Below are 16,052 nucleotides of genomic sequence, written 5' to 3' on the forward strand. Positions count from 1 at the left end.
CACTGAACTGAACATGTGAAAAAAATCCAGAATTGAAGCTCTAAATCAGCAGTTATTATCCTAATAAAACTTTCCCAATATCGACAGAGAGAGCATTTCATACTCAGAAGTGTTAACGGCAAACGCTGGCCTTAAATACATTGATTTACAATTCAATTATAAAAACAATCAGCTCCCAACTACGTGCCACGTACAAAGCAGATTTATGGGCAGCCCTGGCACTCCGGCAGCACTTTGCAGTTGCAAAAGCCCCACGCGAACTCACTCGGTGATCCACCGAGAAGCACCAGGCAATAAAAGAACCTGACTGGCTGAAAGGGGAAAGGGGGAAACCCAAAATGGTGCCGAGGAAGGTGCTGAGCAGGAAGAGAAGCAAGGTGTAAATCAGGCATCCTGCACGCCTCTGGAATCACGCCTAAACCAACTTTGCAGGCCCTGGCTTTTATGGGGATGGGGCAGAGGTGTGTGCTGGTTCCCCACCTCCCGGTCAGCTTAGCCCTGAGATTTGCTATTCAGCCTGCTGGGACCACAGCCAAATTCCCTAAACCTGCCCCAGCCTGTGGGTTGGGTTTACTTGTTTCCCTGTGATCCTCTTGTGTTTCTTTCTTCTCCTTCCTGAGCATTTCCACTGGGGAGTGGCGTGGTGGGGGGCACGGCAGAGCGGGCTGCTTGCTGGCCTGGGGCCCATCCCTGAATTCGGCGCTGTGCCCATGTGGAAAATCGTAAAAACCTAGAATCATTAGGGTTGGAAAAGCCCTCCAAGATCATCTGGTCCAACCATCCCCCTACCACCAACGTCACCCACTAAACCACGTCCCTACGTGCCATATCCGACCTCTCCTTGAACACCCCCAGGGAGGGTGACTCCACCACCTCCCTGGGCAACCCGTCCCAATGCCTGACTGCTCTTTCTGAGAAGAAATGTCTCCTAATTTCCAACCTGAACCTCCCCTGGCGCAACTTGAGGCCATTCCCTCTAGTCCTATCCCTGGTTACCTGCGAGAAGAGGCCGACCCCCAGCTCCCCACACCTTCCTTTCAGGTAGTTGCAGAGAGCAATAAGGTCTCCCCTGAGCCTCCTCTTCTCCCGACTAAATAACCCAAGCTCTCTCAGCCGCTCCTCACAGGACTTGTGCTCCAGGCCCTTCATCAGCTTCATAGCCCTTCTCTGGACATGCTCCAGGGCCTCGAGGTCCTTCTGGTACTGAGGAGCCCAAAGCTGAGCACAGCACTCAAGGTGTGGCAATGGCCTTAAGCATCTTCGAGGTGGTGTCAGGTCTCTCTTTTTGTCTCTCCTTAGCTCCTCACCTTAATGACAGTCAGAGCCCGATGGGGACTTTGTGAGGACAAGGCTGCAGCATTTCCCCTCCTGTAAGGTCTGTCCCAGCTTGGAGATGGGCTCTCCCCTACCCCATCCCACACCGTCTGCACCCAGCCCCTCACACCCCGGCTGCTCTGCTCTCCTCTGGTCCTGTGCTGCTGGTGGCAGGGATGTGCCACCGTCCTGGGAACAGGACAGACACCACAGGGGACTTGAGGTGCCTGGCAGACTGTCCCTGAGTGTGGGGGAATGAAGACACTGACAGCAAACGCTGCTGGAGAAGCACTGCAGGTAGCACAGGACAGCTGATGGCTGGGGCCTACAGTCACCGCAGGCCTCTGGAAGCGCCCACCACCAGGGTTGTGATTCAGTCTGCTTCTTATTTCTCTTTTCTTTTCCACAAACCTGCTTTTGCCTCTTCGTTTGTCAGAGCCACACCGATAGCCGAGTGCCCCCGGATGCACACGCTGAACACAGAGGAGTGATTCGTCTGTGCCAAATATATTTCATATTGCAACTCGCTGGAGGAAATTACAAACACTGAAGTCCAAGGCCCTAACTGTCCAATTTTCTTCACTGATTGCCACTGTGCCCAAGCCTAACAAAGTAAATAATGAACACCGATGCAATGAACTTCCCAATAAATCGCTCCTGATGAATTTCACACAGATTATCCAAAAGCAAATGTAATGATTATATGCTGGCCGCAGCCACCTAATTTTGTATTCCTGGCTCAGTTGTTAGTTTCAATCAGCAAAGGAAGGAAAATAAAATAAAATAAAACGCCTCATTTCTGAGCACGCTCCCCATTTGAAGCAGAAAGGTGAGATGTGAACTGCAGGGCATGGGCAGCTCCGGCTCGGATTTACAGGGTGGCTTTGCCCAGCAGTGAGATCAGGGCTGATCCTCCAGGGACCATGGCCTGGAGAGCATCAGTTGACTTCCCTGCATCTTGGTTTCCTTTCAAATTTATCATCCATCATGCTATTTTTGAGCTCCAACTCTGTAGGGCAGAACATCCCCTGCTATGCACATGTTCAGCAGTGGACACCCAGCCTTGCCCGAGGCTCAAGTTGCTACTGTGATATAATTGATATGGGTCACTGGGTATTTAAAGTGCAGTGGGAAAAAAAAAAATCTACGCTTTGGGTAATAAATTCCTGAAATGAGAGCACAGTCAGCTTTGTGGCTGAGGGCTGTGGCGATGGATGAGGCTTGGGGAGCACAGCGTGTTCCCGCTGTGGGAATTCATCCCCATGACTGGGGATCGGTGTGCGAGTGGCTAATGGTCATTTGTGTGACGTCTCCATATCTCAGCTCAGTGAAATGACCAACTCCCTGTGCCCATCTCAAAAACCTTCCCCATTTGCCCGAGAGCAATAGGACTGACATTACTGCAACACTAATTGCCTCTTGGCAGCTCTCCCCTGCTCCCTGTCTGCGTACCCTCCCCTTTATTGCAATGTGCCACATTGAAAAAGAAATTTGCAATTATGACTCGTGCTAATAAAATAAAGCACAGCCAATAAAAGGCAGAAAGAAAGCCTCACTCCTCCGCAAACCTTTCCAGCCGCTGCTTTTCCTGAGTGGCCATGCTCACCACATCTACGGCAGCTTATAGGGTCGAGGGGACCCACACCACGGTATCTCTAGGGGCTTATATATATATGGGTATGTATATAAATGTGTGCGCACATGCAGTTGTATGTGTATTTGTCGAACAGACAGCTTTATACCATCCTTAATTAAGAAGCTGTCAAGAGGGAGGCGGCACTTGGGAGAGGACGAGCTGGTGACTGATACACAACCGTGGCAGGAACAGGAGTAATTTACTTTACCTTCCACTTCCATGTCTGGCATAGGCTTCAAAATAGTGCGATAATTAAAACCCAGTAAAGATTACGAGGCTGTAAAGAGGAAATTGTGAAACCCTCATGAACGTTTACAGCTCCCATGAAAATATTTCATTTTGCGGTCTGGAGGAGTATTTCCTTGTCTCTTTAAGCACCAAAGGGCCACATCCATATAACAATTATGTTCTAAATGCTGGCAGAGCTGGTAGCATTTCATGTTGCATTACAAAACAAAATGCCCAGGCCTTGTCCATAAACCAGTGCGTGTCTTGCAGGGTCATATCAGGACTGTGAAACCACCATAGGCAAGAAGCGGTGCAGAGAACAGAACCAGCACTGACATCTGTGGTCCCGTAACAAAGTCCCAGACTGAGGACTGGGTCCCTCCTCAGGGCAGAAGGGTAAGTCATGTTGTGCAGCTGTGCATAGCTCATGTCTAAGGTAAAGGGGGTTCCTGGGGTCTTTGCACAGTTTGCAATACACTTACATAGTTTTCTCCCTTCAGAAAACCATCTTTTGCCCTAAATATGTTATAAATGGCCTGTCTGTGTGAGTTTGTGTGAGTACGTTCCACAAGCTGGGATGGAGAAGTAGTTACCAAAGGCCAATACCTAAAGAAAGGCAAAGTAAACATAGGCAAGGAAGTGTGAGACAGCTTCCCAAGGGCTGGTACACTCAGACTTGTGCTTTTGTTGACTTTGCAAGAAGGGATTAAACTCAGGCCAACCAGAGCCTGCACAAGACCATGAGCACACACACGTTCCAACAATGGGGCTGGGTGACCTGGACCATACCCAAGAGGGTGGCTGTTATATGAGAGAGGAGATGTTATAAGAGAGGAGATGATGAGTACAGGGTTATTGAGATGCCTGATGAGACAACTTGTTCTCAAGGGACTTTCCAAACACCTACTTAGAAGCGCCTGGTGCGTGAGTAGTGCCCGTGGGTTTGGCCTCCCAGCTGGGGCTCCAGATGGGTACGTATGACTGTGTGCGTGTGGACTATGTGAGAGGATAAGCCAGCCTGTTGTCTGAATAGTTATTTGCTATTAAATAAAACAGCTTGACTCTACCCACAGTAACAGCTTAATGAACAAAAGATGTTCCCAAAAGATCTCTTCCCCCCACGCGCTCGGTCCCCCATTAGCAGGAGAGGATTGCAACAAACGCCAACACACAAGCCAGACCCCTTGCAATGGGGACTCATTTGTTCCAGGCAGGCTTAGTGCCAAAAAAAAAAGTCCCCTCAATGCTCACATTGCCCAGGTGTGTGGTAGCAAGCAGGCTGCTGCCCTGTCATCGCTGCTACCTGGACACACACATAATGCAGGAAACTCACTGGGAGGTGGTTTTGTGAAGCATAACTGCACGGTACAGAGGATGGACCTGCTGATCATGTAAGGCTCTCTCTTGGAAGGCAGCTCAGACAGTGGGTGATCTAAAAACTACACACACAAAGCTAGGTGCATTGTCTAAACATGAGCTATCTGGAGTCCTCTTTGCTTCAAAATCACAGCCTTCACTGGGTACATTATACTTCTGAAGCACCTGTTGGCACAGCAAGCATGGTGCAGTCAAAAGTTACCTTTCAGGGAAAAAATATTCAGTAACGATTTGCAAAAGCTGATGAGGATTCTTTCTGGCAGCATCTTTTTGTGGTGGAGCAAGAAAGCTTGTGCAGAGTATGCCAATGGGTGGCTGAAATAAGGTGCTTGAGCTCTGGCTTCCGACAAGCCGCATGCTGCTCATGTCTTTCTCTGTGGCCTCAGGCACTCCCTTTTTACCCTTAGTGTGACTGCCATGATATACAGACTGAATAATATTAACTTCTGTTGTAAAGGATTGGAGAGGACTGAGTCTGAACACTCAAGGAGATGCTGGCCAATTATATGCTGCAATTACCTCAATTGCAAAACTTTTTCATCTCTCTTACCAGGATCTGGGTAAGTCCTTGCCTCTCCTCTCTCCAGTCATGCCATGGTGTTCTTGAACCACGCAGGCCAGCAAATTCCTTCTTGCACTTCAGGCCACTGCATGGACATGACCTAGGGCTCTGTATTTACAGCCTGTGGTGGTGTGATGGACAATGTGATGTGCAGTTCAAAGAGGATTCTTTTAAATAATTTACTTTGGAAAAAAACAGACTCCCAAGTTTGAAATGTTCTTTGTTTTCATGCAATCTGTCATGGCACCCACCAGCACAGCTGCTCAGTGGGTGGAAAATGTGGACTGCAAAGCTCAAGATCAGCCACGTAAAGATAAGGCAGAGCCTCAGATTATTAACAATAAAGGACAAAATGCATCCAAAATAGTTTGACTCTAGCCCACAGCAGCCCAGTCTGGATTCAGAGCTCCTCACACATCATCTCTGTACCTCAAAGGGTCTGAAATCTGTTTTGTATGTACCAATCAGCTTCTTTTCCATCCTCCCATGTCTGGATGCAGAATAGGCTGCCTTCTTGCATCCTCACTGCAGCACATCTTGGATGCCAGGGCTAGGGAATACATACCTCGTGCTACCCCAGGGAGAGCCCTCATCATCATACATGGCCATGATGGTGTTCTCCACTGTGCCACGTGCAAATTCCTCAAGGAAAGGAAGGAACTCTTGGAGTTAATGGGTGATACTGGCATAATAAAAACTAGGTTCATGAATAAAACGAGACTAGAAATCAGAAAAAAAATCCTAACGACTTAGAACTACTGTGTTCTGCTTTTAACGTGGAGGTTAACAGGACACCATATAACTTTGGACCCAGAAAAGAGTCTTTCAAATATCACTAAATTAAGTTCTTAAAGAAATAAAGCACCAGAGCCTTTGAGGAGTCTTTACATATCCTTTAATTCTGAAGTTTCAAGACTGATGCACAAGCAGTTAAACAGCTGAGAGAGAATCCATCTCAGGACGTGAAACCCAGCTGGGCTGACTATTTACCTGCCAAATACAAGTGCAGTGTGTTCTTGGTTTGGAGGGTTGGCACAAACTCATCAGCCTCGGTGAATCGAGAGCCTTTTACCAGGTGGCAAGGCAGAACTGGTGACCCGAGCTTGCTTCATACTGCAGAGCTGGGATCTACCCTCCTCCTGCCCTTGCTGACCATTAGCACTGAGCCTACGTAAGCCTGTGTGTCCTTCCAGTGCATCAAATGGTGATTACAAAATATCTTCTGAGCTAAGCATACTCAAAAGATATATTCAGAAAAAGAGAATTAAGTTCTGCTGTTGCCTTATATTGGCAATTTTCTCCTACATCCACCATCATCCAGTGCAGTATGAGCTGCAGAAACTGATGCCATCTGGCTCTGTGATAATGAAAAAGTAGAAGTGGAAACAAATGGTCCCACGTCACCTCCCACTACAAGAACTGGCTTATTACTACTATCTGTAGGAATAAGCAACTAGATCTCTTTGCAGTGGAAAGAGCAGAAAACTAAATGCATCTACAACTGTCACTTAGAATAGTACAGGCAAAGCTGAAATAGGCTTCCCATGTGGCAACAGTGGTGGAACAGCTTCAAAGTCATCAAGATCCCAGGTTATCAACAGATCTGCACTTAATTCTCACGGTGCTGTTTACTTTAGTGTGGTCTGAACTTCCACCGAAGACTCTGGCCTAACCCAATGAAATCTCTTTTCCCATTCCCCCAGAGAGAGCAGCTTGCCTTGCATCTCAAGGCAAAGCAGCAGCGACAGAGCAAAGCCCAATATCCCACCCACATCTCCGCCAAAAAGCCTCTTCCTCCTGCAGTGCAGTCACTCTTGGGAGAAGGCGTTAAGGAAGCATTACGTGATTACACATCGAAACCCCCCAAAGAACCCCAAAACCAAATTTCAAATGGCATTTCCCTTCTCACTAGCAGGCTACCACCCAAGAAGATTCACGCTTTTGCCACCAATTTTAACAGAAACGCAGAAGCTTGGCCCTGCAACCTGACAGCCCCTGCTGCTCACTAAAGACGAGCAACTTAGTTAAACAGTGGTGATTTTCTTGTCCTTGGTGGCCTGTTTGATAGCAGCTTGCTCACAGATGATCTCCTTCAACCTCTGCAGCCTCATATTCTGTGTGGTTTGGTCTCCCACACCCGTCTGGCTCCGGTGGAGTAAGTTCAGGGCGTAGATGTACTCCAGCTCTGTGTACTTCACGCCTTGATCCACCACGAGGTTTAAGAGCTCGTCTGCTGTGTTGTAGAGCATCTCATAATACTGCCTGAAAAGCAAGCAAACAAAAAAACACCCTGGTGAGTACCGAGGCTTGATGTTCTAGAAAACCATCTGTAGAATGGTAGAATCCTGTAGAGTGTTTCCGTAGCATACCATCAGCTGTTACTTTTTGTTCAGTGGTGCCATGAGCAGAGAAGGACTGCTAGGTATACAAAGGAAGCCCAAAGATAATGCTGTTGAACACCAGGAGATGCCAAGTGTGCACGTACAAGCACAGGGGAGCCCATGTCCCACTCGCCCCGCTTCCCATATTCTTCCATCTAAAGCACAAATGATGGGAACTGAAAGGCAGAGCCTAGGATAAGGTCAGGGATCGGGGAAGTTTCTCCTCTACGGCTCCACTGCAGTAAGCTCCAGCAAGCGATGAAGCTTGGCTGGGGTTTAGGTCTGTCTGGGGTTTCAAATCCAAAAAAAAGTGGTGCCTGGATGGCAAGTACCCCTCTTTCTAGAGGAGCTGGCTAATGGCATAAATTCATACTGGTGTTACAGACCCTTGTAAAGAAACAAGGGTCTGAAAAGGTCAAGGAGGAAGTGAAAAGATTCCTTTCTTGCACCACATGGCAGCAAGGACTGTTTCAACCAAATCCTGTAACTTCCAGCACCTGCATGACTGCCCCTGCTTCTGTAGGAGGACAAGGCCAGGCTGCAGTCTAATCCTTAGATCTGGGTGGAATAAATTATTTAAAACTGAAGAGCAGGGGCTCCAGGAAAAGTTATCACCTCCTTCCCTTTCTCTGCCCTTTGACTGCATTAAAATAGCAATCAGGCCAAACATGGCAGAGCTGCATATTACATTTCTCTTGTTCTTTACTTTGCAGGCTCTCGGGTCTGGCTTAGCTGTGCTTCTGCAGAGCATCCAGCGTGCTGCCAGACTGCAAAGCACCGCAGCAATGACTGTAACTGGCTGTGGCAAAACCCCGTGTTTGGGACGTCTCAGGTCTTGACCAGGCTACTGGGCTTCAGAGTGCTGCATTTGGTCTCCACTGTCTCCTTCAAGACATTCCCTGCTGCCGTGAGGTGAGAATTTGCTCCTGTGGTTGAAAACCTGCAGCTACATAACTGCTGATAGGGGACAGCCAAGAGCACGTGGGCTTGCAGCGAGAGGAAGGGGAGCTCCAAAATCACCAGTTCCAAGAATGAAGGCTGACAGGATTCAGGTTGGGTGGTCGGAGAAGAAGGGAGTGTGCATGTGCAGGGGATGATACACATAAAAAAGCATAAGAAACAAATAAAAAATAGCTTTTGGGGTTGAATAAGAAATGAAAAACCAATCAGGCTGTTAGCTCTGTGCAGTTGAGATGCAGGCTATGAAACTCCTGGCGCTGAAGGAGGACCAGGTCGCCAGCATCAAAACCAGCCCTGTTTTAAATTTGGATGTTCTTTTAATTTTGGCTGCTCGTGCAGGTAGGCACAAGACCCAAAACCCAGCAGTTCCAAGCATCAGTGCGGTGACAGCATCAGCTCAGGCTGGCTAACTCTGGCACTGCGCTAACCTCCCTCCCAGCCAGAAAACACAGCTCATTCCTCAGCTAAAGCAGCTCGGGGGACATCCAGTTACAGGCAGGGACTGACAAAACCCTGCGGGTCAGTGGTCTAAGGACAGGTCTGCTGAGTTTTCACTTCAGTTCCTCCCTTGGGCCATAGTCCCGTAACCTTTATGCTTGAACTCAACATACAGAAGCAGTTGTGTTTGGGATGCTGCAGGAACCAAGAGCTCAAATTTGCCTGGCAGGTGCCTACCACTGGGCCCTGCAGCGTCCTGGCACCCCGATGCGTGCCCAGGAACCACTGTTAGCCTCAACATGCTGAAAAGATCAAGGTATTTATAAAGCTGCTTCAACACACAGGCAGGAATCGAATATAAGGTTGACTTTGAGGGTATTGGCAATATCTCAAATACGGTTATACACAACACAGAGAAAAATCAGCACGGCTGCCAGAGAAAACACCATGACTTAGGAAACATCGATCACTTTGAGAGAATTGATGCTGAGCAGATGTGAAACGAGATTTTGCTTTTATCAGCTCTGGCTGCATTTTCAAAAAACGACACAGGGTGTATCTTGGCTGGGGCATATCTCCCTCCGAGAGGTGGCAAGTCTCTGCTCAAAGCCCAGGACTTGGCCTTCCAAGGTGACAGACCACCTCAAAAGAAGGAGCAAGAACATGTCCTTCCTGCTTCTGCCTAACCCCAAGCATATTCTCAAGCATGAGCTTCTGTGCCTGAAATGTTCCTAATTATTTTCCCATGAGGCAAATATTAAACTCAGAAAACGCCAAATAACACCGCAATTAAACAGGGAGGAAACCTGAGGTTGGGGCTGTGCTACCAGTTTTGCCTCTTACGTGCTAAAGCTTCCAGTTCCTACAAGTAAGTGGCCATCAGAAAGCTTCCCAGAACATTTCCATCCCTGTGTGGACTCAGTATTTTGTTCCTCCCTTGAGCAGGGGACCAGGAGGGAGAAGAAACGACCTGCCCACAGCCCCTCTGGTCATCTCTCCATCTGACCCTGCGTCTCTACTGCTAAATGACACTTGGGTGCACCACAGCCCTGGTTCTTCAGACTCTGGGATGGCCAAATGCAGGGACTGGCCAAGACGTCAGTGGGCATTTGGGTGACCAACACCACTTCACATCCCTCTCCTGAGATGCTAAAGCTGATCATCAGTCAGGCTCAGCAGTGCAGGCCTGTCATTCCCCCCCGTCCTTATGGCTGCCTTTCCGTTAGCCTGTCCCAAATCCTAGCTTACTGCAGAATTCTGCACCTCATAAACGCAGGATTCATCTGTCACTCGGTTCAGGATCAGATTATTTTTTAATTAAAAATTTCCCGCAAAATAATACAAAAAAAAAAAAAAAAAGATGAGCGAGCGAGACAGTACGAGCGAGCAAAAGGTATGCATTTTTAATTGGGTGCAATTAAAAACCTGCCGCTTTGGCATGGCTTTGCCTTTGGCCAAACCCTATTTGCATGAGTAATTATTCACTCCATTACGAAGTCTGCTCAACTTTGCCTCCCTTGTCTTTGAAAGTATTAATAAATATTGATCAGACACACTCCTGTTTGCCTTTGCCCAAGCAGCTCTGATGGACTCATCTTCTGATGTTATCAAATAATGAAATATGAAAGAGTGAGTGGGATGAGCCTCTTGTTCTGTGATTTTTTATTTAGGATCTTCATTTTGCTTTCAGAAGTGTATTTGTCCCTGGCATTATAAATGCTCTTTTGATTATCGAGAGGAGGTTGTGGAAAGCAAGTTAGTAAGGGACGGGGGAAATAGATGGACAGGTGAGGGAGATCTCTATTCACTGAAATGCTGGCAGACTGCTCTGGGTTTTAAAGTGGAGATTTAAAACCAGGAAGAAGAATTAATATTTATCAAAAGTTGATTTTACCATCTGACAAATGGGTTAATAAATAATAGCAGATTAGCATAGCTAACAAAAAAAATATTAGCTTTCCAAGCCTTCGGTTGGCTTCCACGTGAGCACAGCTCAGCACACGTAAGCTGATTTATCCTAACCTGATCATCGACTTGGGCTGTGGGATCCACTCAGCTCTCAGATATTTGGGGTAAGGAGGGAACGGATCAAAGCTGATCTCATCAATCGTTACTCACTTGAGTAAATGCGGCTGATGGGAGCAAAGTCACCTGGGTGACTCGGCTCATCGGGGAAATCTTTTTGTTTGCATCCTTACTCAGTTATTATTCATTTGTATGATGCTGAGAAGAGTAGATGGGGCTTGTTGAGTTCATCTGATATGGCAAATGCATAAATGGGGTACAAGTTCATACAGAGCATCTCCCTGATTTCTCCAGATTTCCTTTGGAAGTGCCAACCATTGCTGTGCTGTAAGGGGAAGGAAACATCAGTTTGCATGCCAGGCTTTGGTTCTGTAGGTGGGTAAATGCCTGGCCAAACCCTCCCTATAACCAGCCTTGGGGTTGATGGTGTGTTTTGAGAAGGTGAGGAGTAGAGGACAGTCTAAGGTGCCCTAAGATGAAGAGAAAATGAGCAGCCCACCAGCCTAGCCATGTGCGACCTGTTCCTCTGCCTGATGGCAACGAGATTGGGTCCAAAGTTTCTGAACCACCCTTTGAATTCTTCTGGTGCTTTTTTGAAGACAAACACTCGTCTAAGAGCAAATAATGCCTAATCCAAAGCTCAAATACAACTGTACTCTTTCTGCTGACTATAGCAGGCCCAGAAGATCCACCACCACACGAACAACATCTTCGAACTAACAGCAATTAAATGAGGCAAATAAATGAGGCCAAACATCACAGGTGGAAATGGTTCCCAAGCCAAGGAAAAAACAACCCATGGGCAAATCAAAACTGTTGAAGCCAATTAACACAACCTTTTTATTTTTTACACCAATTATAAAACAAAACATCGTTGCCAAAAATGAATCAATTTTGCAAGGATGCATTTTTAGTATACATGTATCAAAAAAGATGGTTTCTTGAACTCTATCGTTGGAGAAAGAGAACAAAAATAAAGAAGCTCTCTCATTTAGAAAAAAAATCTCTGAAAAGGCAATTAGGACGAGACCAGCTCCTCTGAGGGCTATTAATACCATTCTCCATTTAAATGCTAATGTTAACCTATAACCCAAGGCCTGCACACAGAAAAGTTTTTCAAAAGATGTCCAGGTGAATTCAAAATTAAATTCTGATTTCCCTGAAAATGACTTGATCTCTTCTTAAGAGAGGGACCTTCAGATGAACAGTGTGATGTTTCAGAATAAAGAGTCTTACTTTAATTATTCGTTCATTATATAGCTGGGTGCCCATTCTATAATGATGCAGATACAAAGAGATTCACGAGGTGAAAACTTAGATCTCGGTGCCGATTTACCCAAAAGGAATAAAAAAAAAGTATTCTGTACTTTCTTTACCTCCCACACTTTTGGGGGATTAGGGAGTCACATCTACAATGTTCTAATAAGAACTTAAATAAGAAAGTAAAAAAGGTTAAGTATGTAGCACTTACAGACTAAATCTAGGCAAAAAAAAAAAAAGTGAGAACAATGAACGTGCACTTAGAGAGGAAAAAAGACCAAAGCTGCAGTTATAAAGTCACTGAATTTTGGTACAGGCAGATCTTGGTGGTACCACCCCATTTAAATACACGGAGGAGGTGAGTGAGTGCAGAAAGGGGCGCTGCAGCAAGAAATGAGGTAACTTCGGTTCATGTAATAGAGAAGAAATCGATTTCCAGTGCTTATTGAATGAGAAGAGATGCCCACGGGGCTCTTCTGTCTGCAGAGCGCAAGACGTCAAGGTGGGAAAGGGAAAGAGCTGAGGATGGAGCTGAGGGTTACTTGTCCCTGGAGATGGGACAGGAGTGAGAACCAGTAACATGCAGGATTTTGCAAAGCAAGTTCCCAAAACTTGAAATACCAAGCAAAGGAAAATCCCCATAACCCAGCAATTACTGTAATTTCTACATCTCATGAAGACTGCAATGATGTTTGCACACAGGTGTCAGTGATCAGCATTTTAAAGCAGGAGTCTGCAAGTATGGCTGCTGGGTCTTTTTCCATCTTAGGAGCTTAAGATAACAAAAGGAACTGCTGATGGAAGGTACCTGCTACATCATACAGCCACTCTCTTAAACCACTGTCTTAAATCATGTCCTTCAAGTCCTGTATGCAGTCACAGCCCTAAAACATAGTAAGGAGTATCATTACTCTCAGGGAATATATATCTTGATCATCATTTTTTTCTTTCATGACTTTTAATTAATGTGGACCAGCTCTGGGGACAACAGTAGTAAGGTCCATTTTTTTTTTTCCGGGAAGACCTTATTGCTCTCTACAACTACCTGAAAGGAAGGTGTGGGGAGCTGGGGGGTCGGCCTCTTCTCACAGGTAACCAGTGATAGGACCAAAGGGAATGGCCTCAAGTTGCGCCAGGGGAGTTTCAGGTTGGACATGAGGAGACATTTCTTCTCAGAAAGAGCAGTCAGGCGTTGGGACGGGTTGCCCAGGGAGGTGGTGGAGTCACCGTCCCTGGGGGTGTTCAAGGAAAGGTTGAACGTGGGGACATGGTTTAGTGGGTGACATTGGTGGTAGGGTGATGGTTGGACCAGATGATCTTGGTCTTTTCCAACCCTAATGATTCTAGGATTCTATGATCTTCTGCCTCCTGAAGAACCCAAAGCATAGGGGGACCTCACACGGTTTAGACGTCAAGAAACGGGGACCTCTCATGTCAGCTTAGGATGGGATGACTTATGGCCAAGAAGCACCTATTGGTCTCCACGGACTGGAGAGGGAACCTAAAATTTGGCTAGACCAGCCAAAAACGTGCGGCTATGATATATACCTTCTCCAGGTGCCCTAGGGACAACCTTGTTCACAGCCTCTCAGAAGCCCACCAGCAGATGCCCCCTCACCATGCGGCACAATTTGGAGCAGGAGGAGCAGACGGCCGTGAGCTGTGTTCGTACAGCATGAGAGCATCAAGAACGTTAAAAGCACTTAAAAAGCTAAAATATGCAAGATGTGAAATGGTTTGCAAAAAGAAAGAAAACAGGAGAGGAAGAAATAAAAGTGAATTTATACCTTAATGGTGCTCCACGCTTCTGCAAATTGCAGCCCTTAATAAACCCACAAATCAGGGATGTGATGTAAGGATTGCTGTAGCTTTTCTTGTTGTTTGTCTACAGCCAGAAGAGCCAAGCTAAAAATGAAGTAATTTGTCCAAAGCAGAACGCAGTATCAGAGGTGGTAAACCTTCACACCTTGAGCAGTCCTGTGCCCTCCTCGGGACTGCAGGGCACAGAAATCTGAACAGGTTGCAGAGCCAGGCAACAAAAGGAGCTTTATTTTTTCAGGCGGGTAAAAAAGTGGAGTCTTAATTGAAGACAACCAAATTACACACACCAATTACTTTCCTTTTTAAAAATAAAACTACCCAGTGTACAAACCACCAGAACCAAATCCTCTCACCTATGTGTTGGCCTCTATGCAGGCTAAGCAGCTTTGTTTTAACATCTCTTTTTCAAAATAAACCCCCTTCAGGTGCTCTCTGCAGCTCTGTGTCACTGAAGCACTTGGTTTTCTCCCTGCTCCATCCCCTTATGTAAAATACAGATGACAAAATACCTGCAAAACCCTGAGATGATTAGGAACGGAAGAGGTAAGATACGCGCAGAACGTAACTACTCTTCCAAAAGATCTCCCCTTTACCCTCTCCTCCTTTTCCCCCTGACTCCTGCCCAGCTCTGCCTTATCTAACACTTTTCTTCTCGGTATTTCCCTCTTATTTTCTTTTCCCTTCTTCCCCCAGGTTGTCACTCGTGTCTGGGACCAGCATGCCCTGCTGGGGATCTCCGCGCAGCAGATGGCGTCACCATGAGGGGAACACGTGCCTGGATATTTCAGAAACCGTTCCCTCCAAGGCAGCAACCACCCCTGCACTGCGCGGCGACATGCGGTAATTACACGGCTTTTCAAAGGAAGGATAAATCCATTAAAGCCCATTAAGTAATTTTTTTCAGAAATGACGTCTGAGCCACTCCTCATAGCTCCATGCTGGCTGATACTACGAAGGACGGAATTTCTCCCTCTCCAAATGGAACTTTATAGGGTATTAAATAAGCACCCTCAGCACTTATCTAAATCTTTAATTAGTTCTATAATATACTGATGATATCAAGGCTAATTAAATTTATACAGATAAAGAGCAATGAAATTCTAACCAAGTGAGCTGGAAAGTACATATTAAATAGTAAATTTAATGGTTCAAGCAGATAAATGCAATTTTAAATAAAAAAAATTAAATTCAATTTGCATGTTGTATTAAAATTGATTTTGAGTGTGCAAATGATTGGAAAAAATCTTTTTAATGTATCAGTAAAAATGCTAATCCATTCTGTTTAAATATCAGTTATTAATGCCAGCATTTGCAAATAAGCCACACGCATTTGCATTTTTACTGCATATAGTAAAGAGAAAAAAAATTATCTATACCATATGCCAGTTTATAAAGAATATTAAGCAATTTTTCCCCTTGCCTCATACATAAATGAGAGGAGATGTGGAAATGAATGTAGCCCTACAGAAGAGAGAGTCAGCAGTTCGATGGAAAGTACTGCAAAGATTGCTCCAGTCAGCAAAAAATAATACAATTTTAGCTACCCTTTGGGAACAACATTTACTGTGGCAAAAAAAACCCAACAGCCTTATTTAGGATCAAGTGGCTTGGAACTGGATAAAAAAAGCCCAGTGCTGTAATCGAGGAGGTGTTCAGTGGTGCATGTTTGCTGATTTTTAATAAAAATGGGAATGCTCGGTAGTTACCGATGGGTGAAGGACACATCCGACGGGATCTGCTTGCTAACAGAGAACAGGATGCAACACGTGAACCGCGATAGGAAACTACGAGGTCCATCATGCCAGCATCCACCTGTAGTAGGTTGGGGTTGACCCTTGGTGCTTAGAGGAGGCTTGAATGGCTCGCTGAGGTCAGGCAAATTGCCAATAATTCTTGAAAACTCCAATTTATGTTTTTTTTTTTTTTTTACTGACTACCTTTATTCATTTGGTTTGAATGCTGCAGTGGTGTCAATAATTAGGGAAGCCAGCTTTTGTGGCCAAGCTGACGTCAATTGGTATGTCACCATTTGTTGAATGTGCTGCTGGTT

General features: G+C 45.9%; 1 protein-coding gene across 4 annotated transcripts in view; it reads right to left on the reverse strand.

Annotated features, from left to right (window-relative positions):
- Nucleotides 1-5,995: 5,995 nt before the first annotated feature.
- EXOC4 (exocyst complex component 4) overlaps nt 5,996-16,052 on the reverse strand; it is a 382,143-nt gene continuing 372,086 nt past the window's right edge. For all 4 annotated transcript variants that reach the window (XM_040546059.1, XM_040546040.1, XM_040546051.1 and 1 more), the window contains one exon: nt 5,996-7,379. In XM_040546059.1, the coding sequence (XP_040401993.1) occupies nt 7,142-7,379 (238 nt within the window). In that variant the 3' untranslated portion in view covers nt 5,996-7,141. The remainder of the gene's footprint in view (nt 7,380-16,052) is intronic.

This window comes from Cygnus olor, chromosome 1, assembly GCF_009769625.2.
Source record: "Cygnus olor isolate bCygOlo1 chromosome 1, bCygOlo1.pri.v2, whole genome shotgun sequence".
Lineage (NCBI taxonomy): Eukaryota > Metazoa > Chordata > Aves > Anseriformes > Anatidae > Cygnus > Cygnus olor.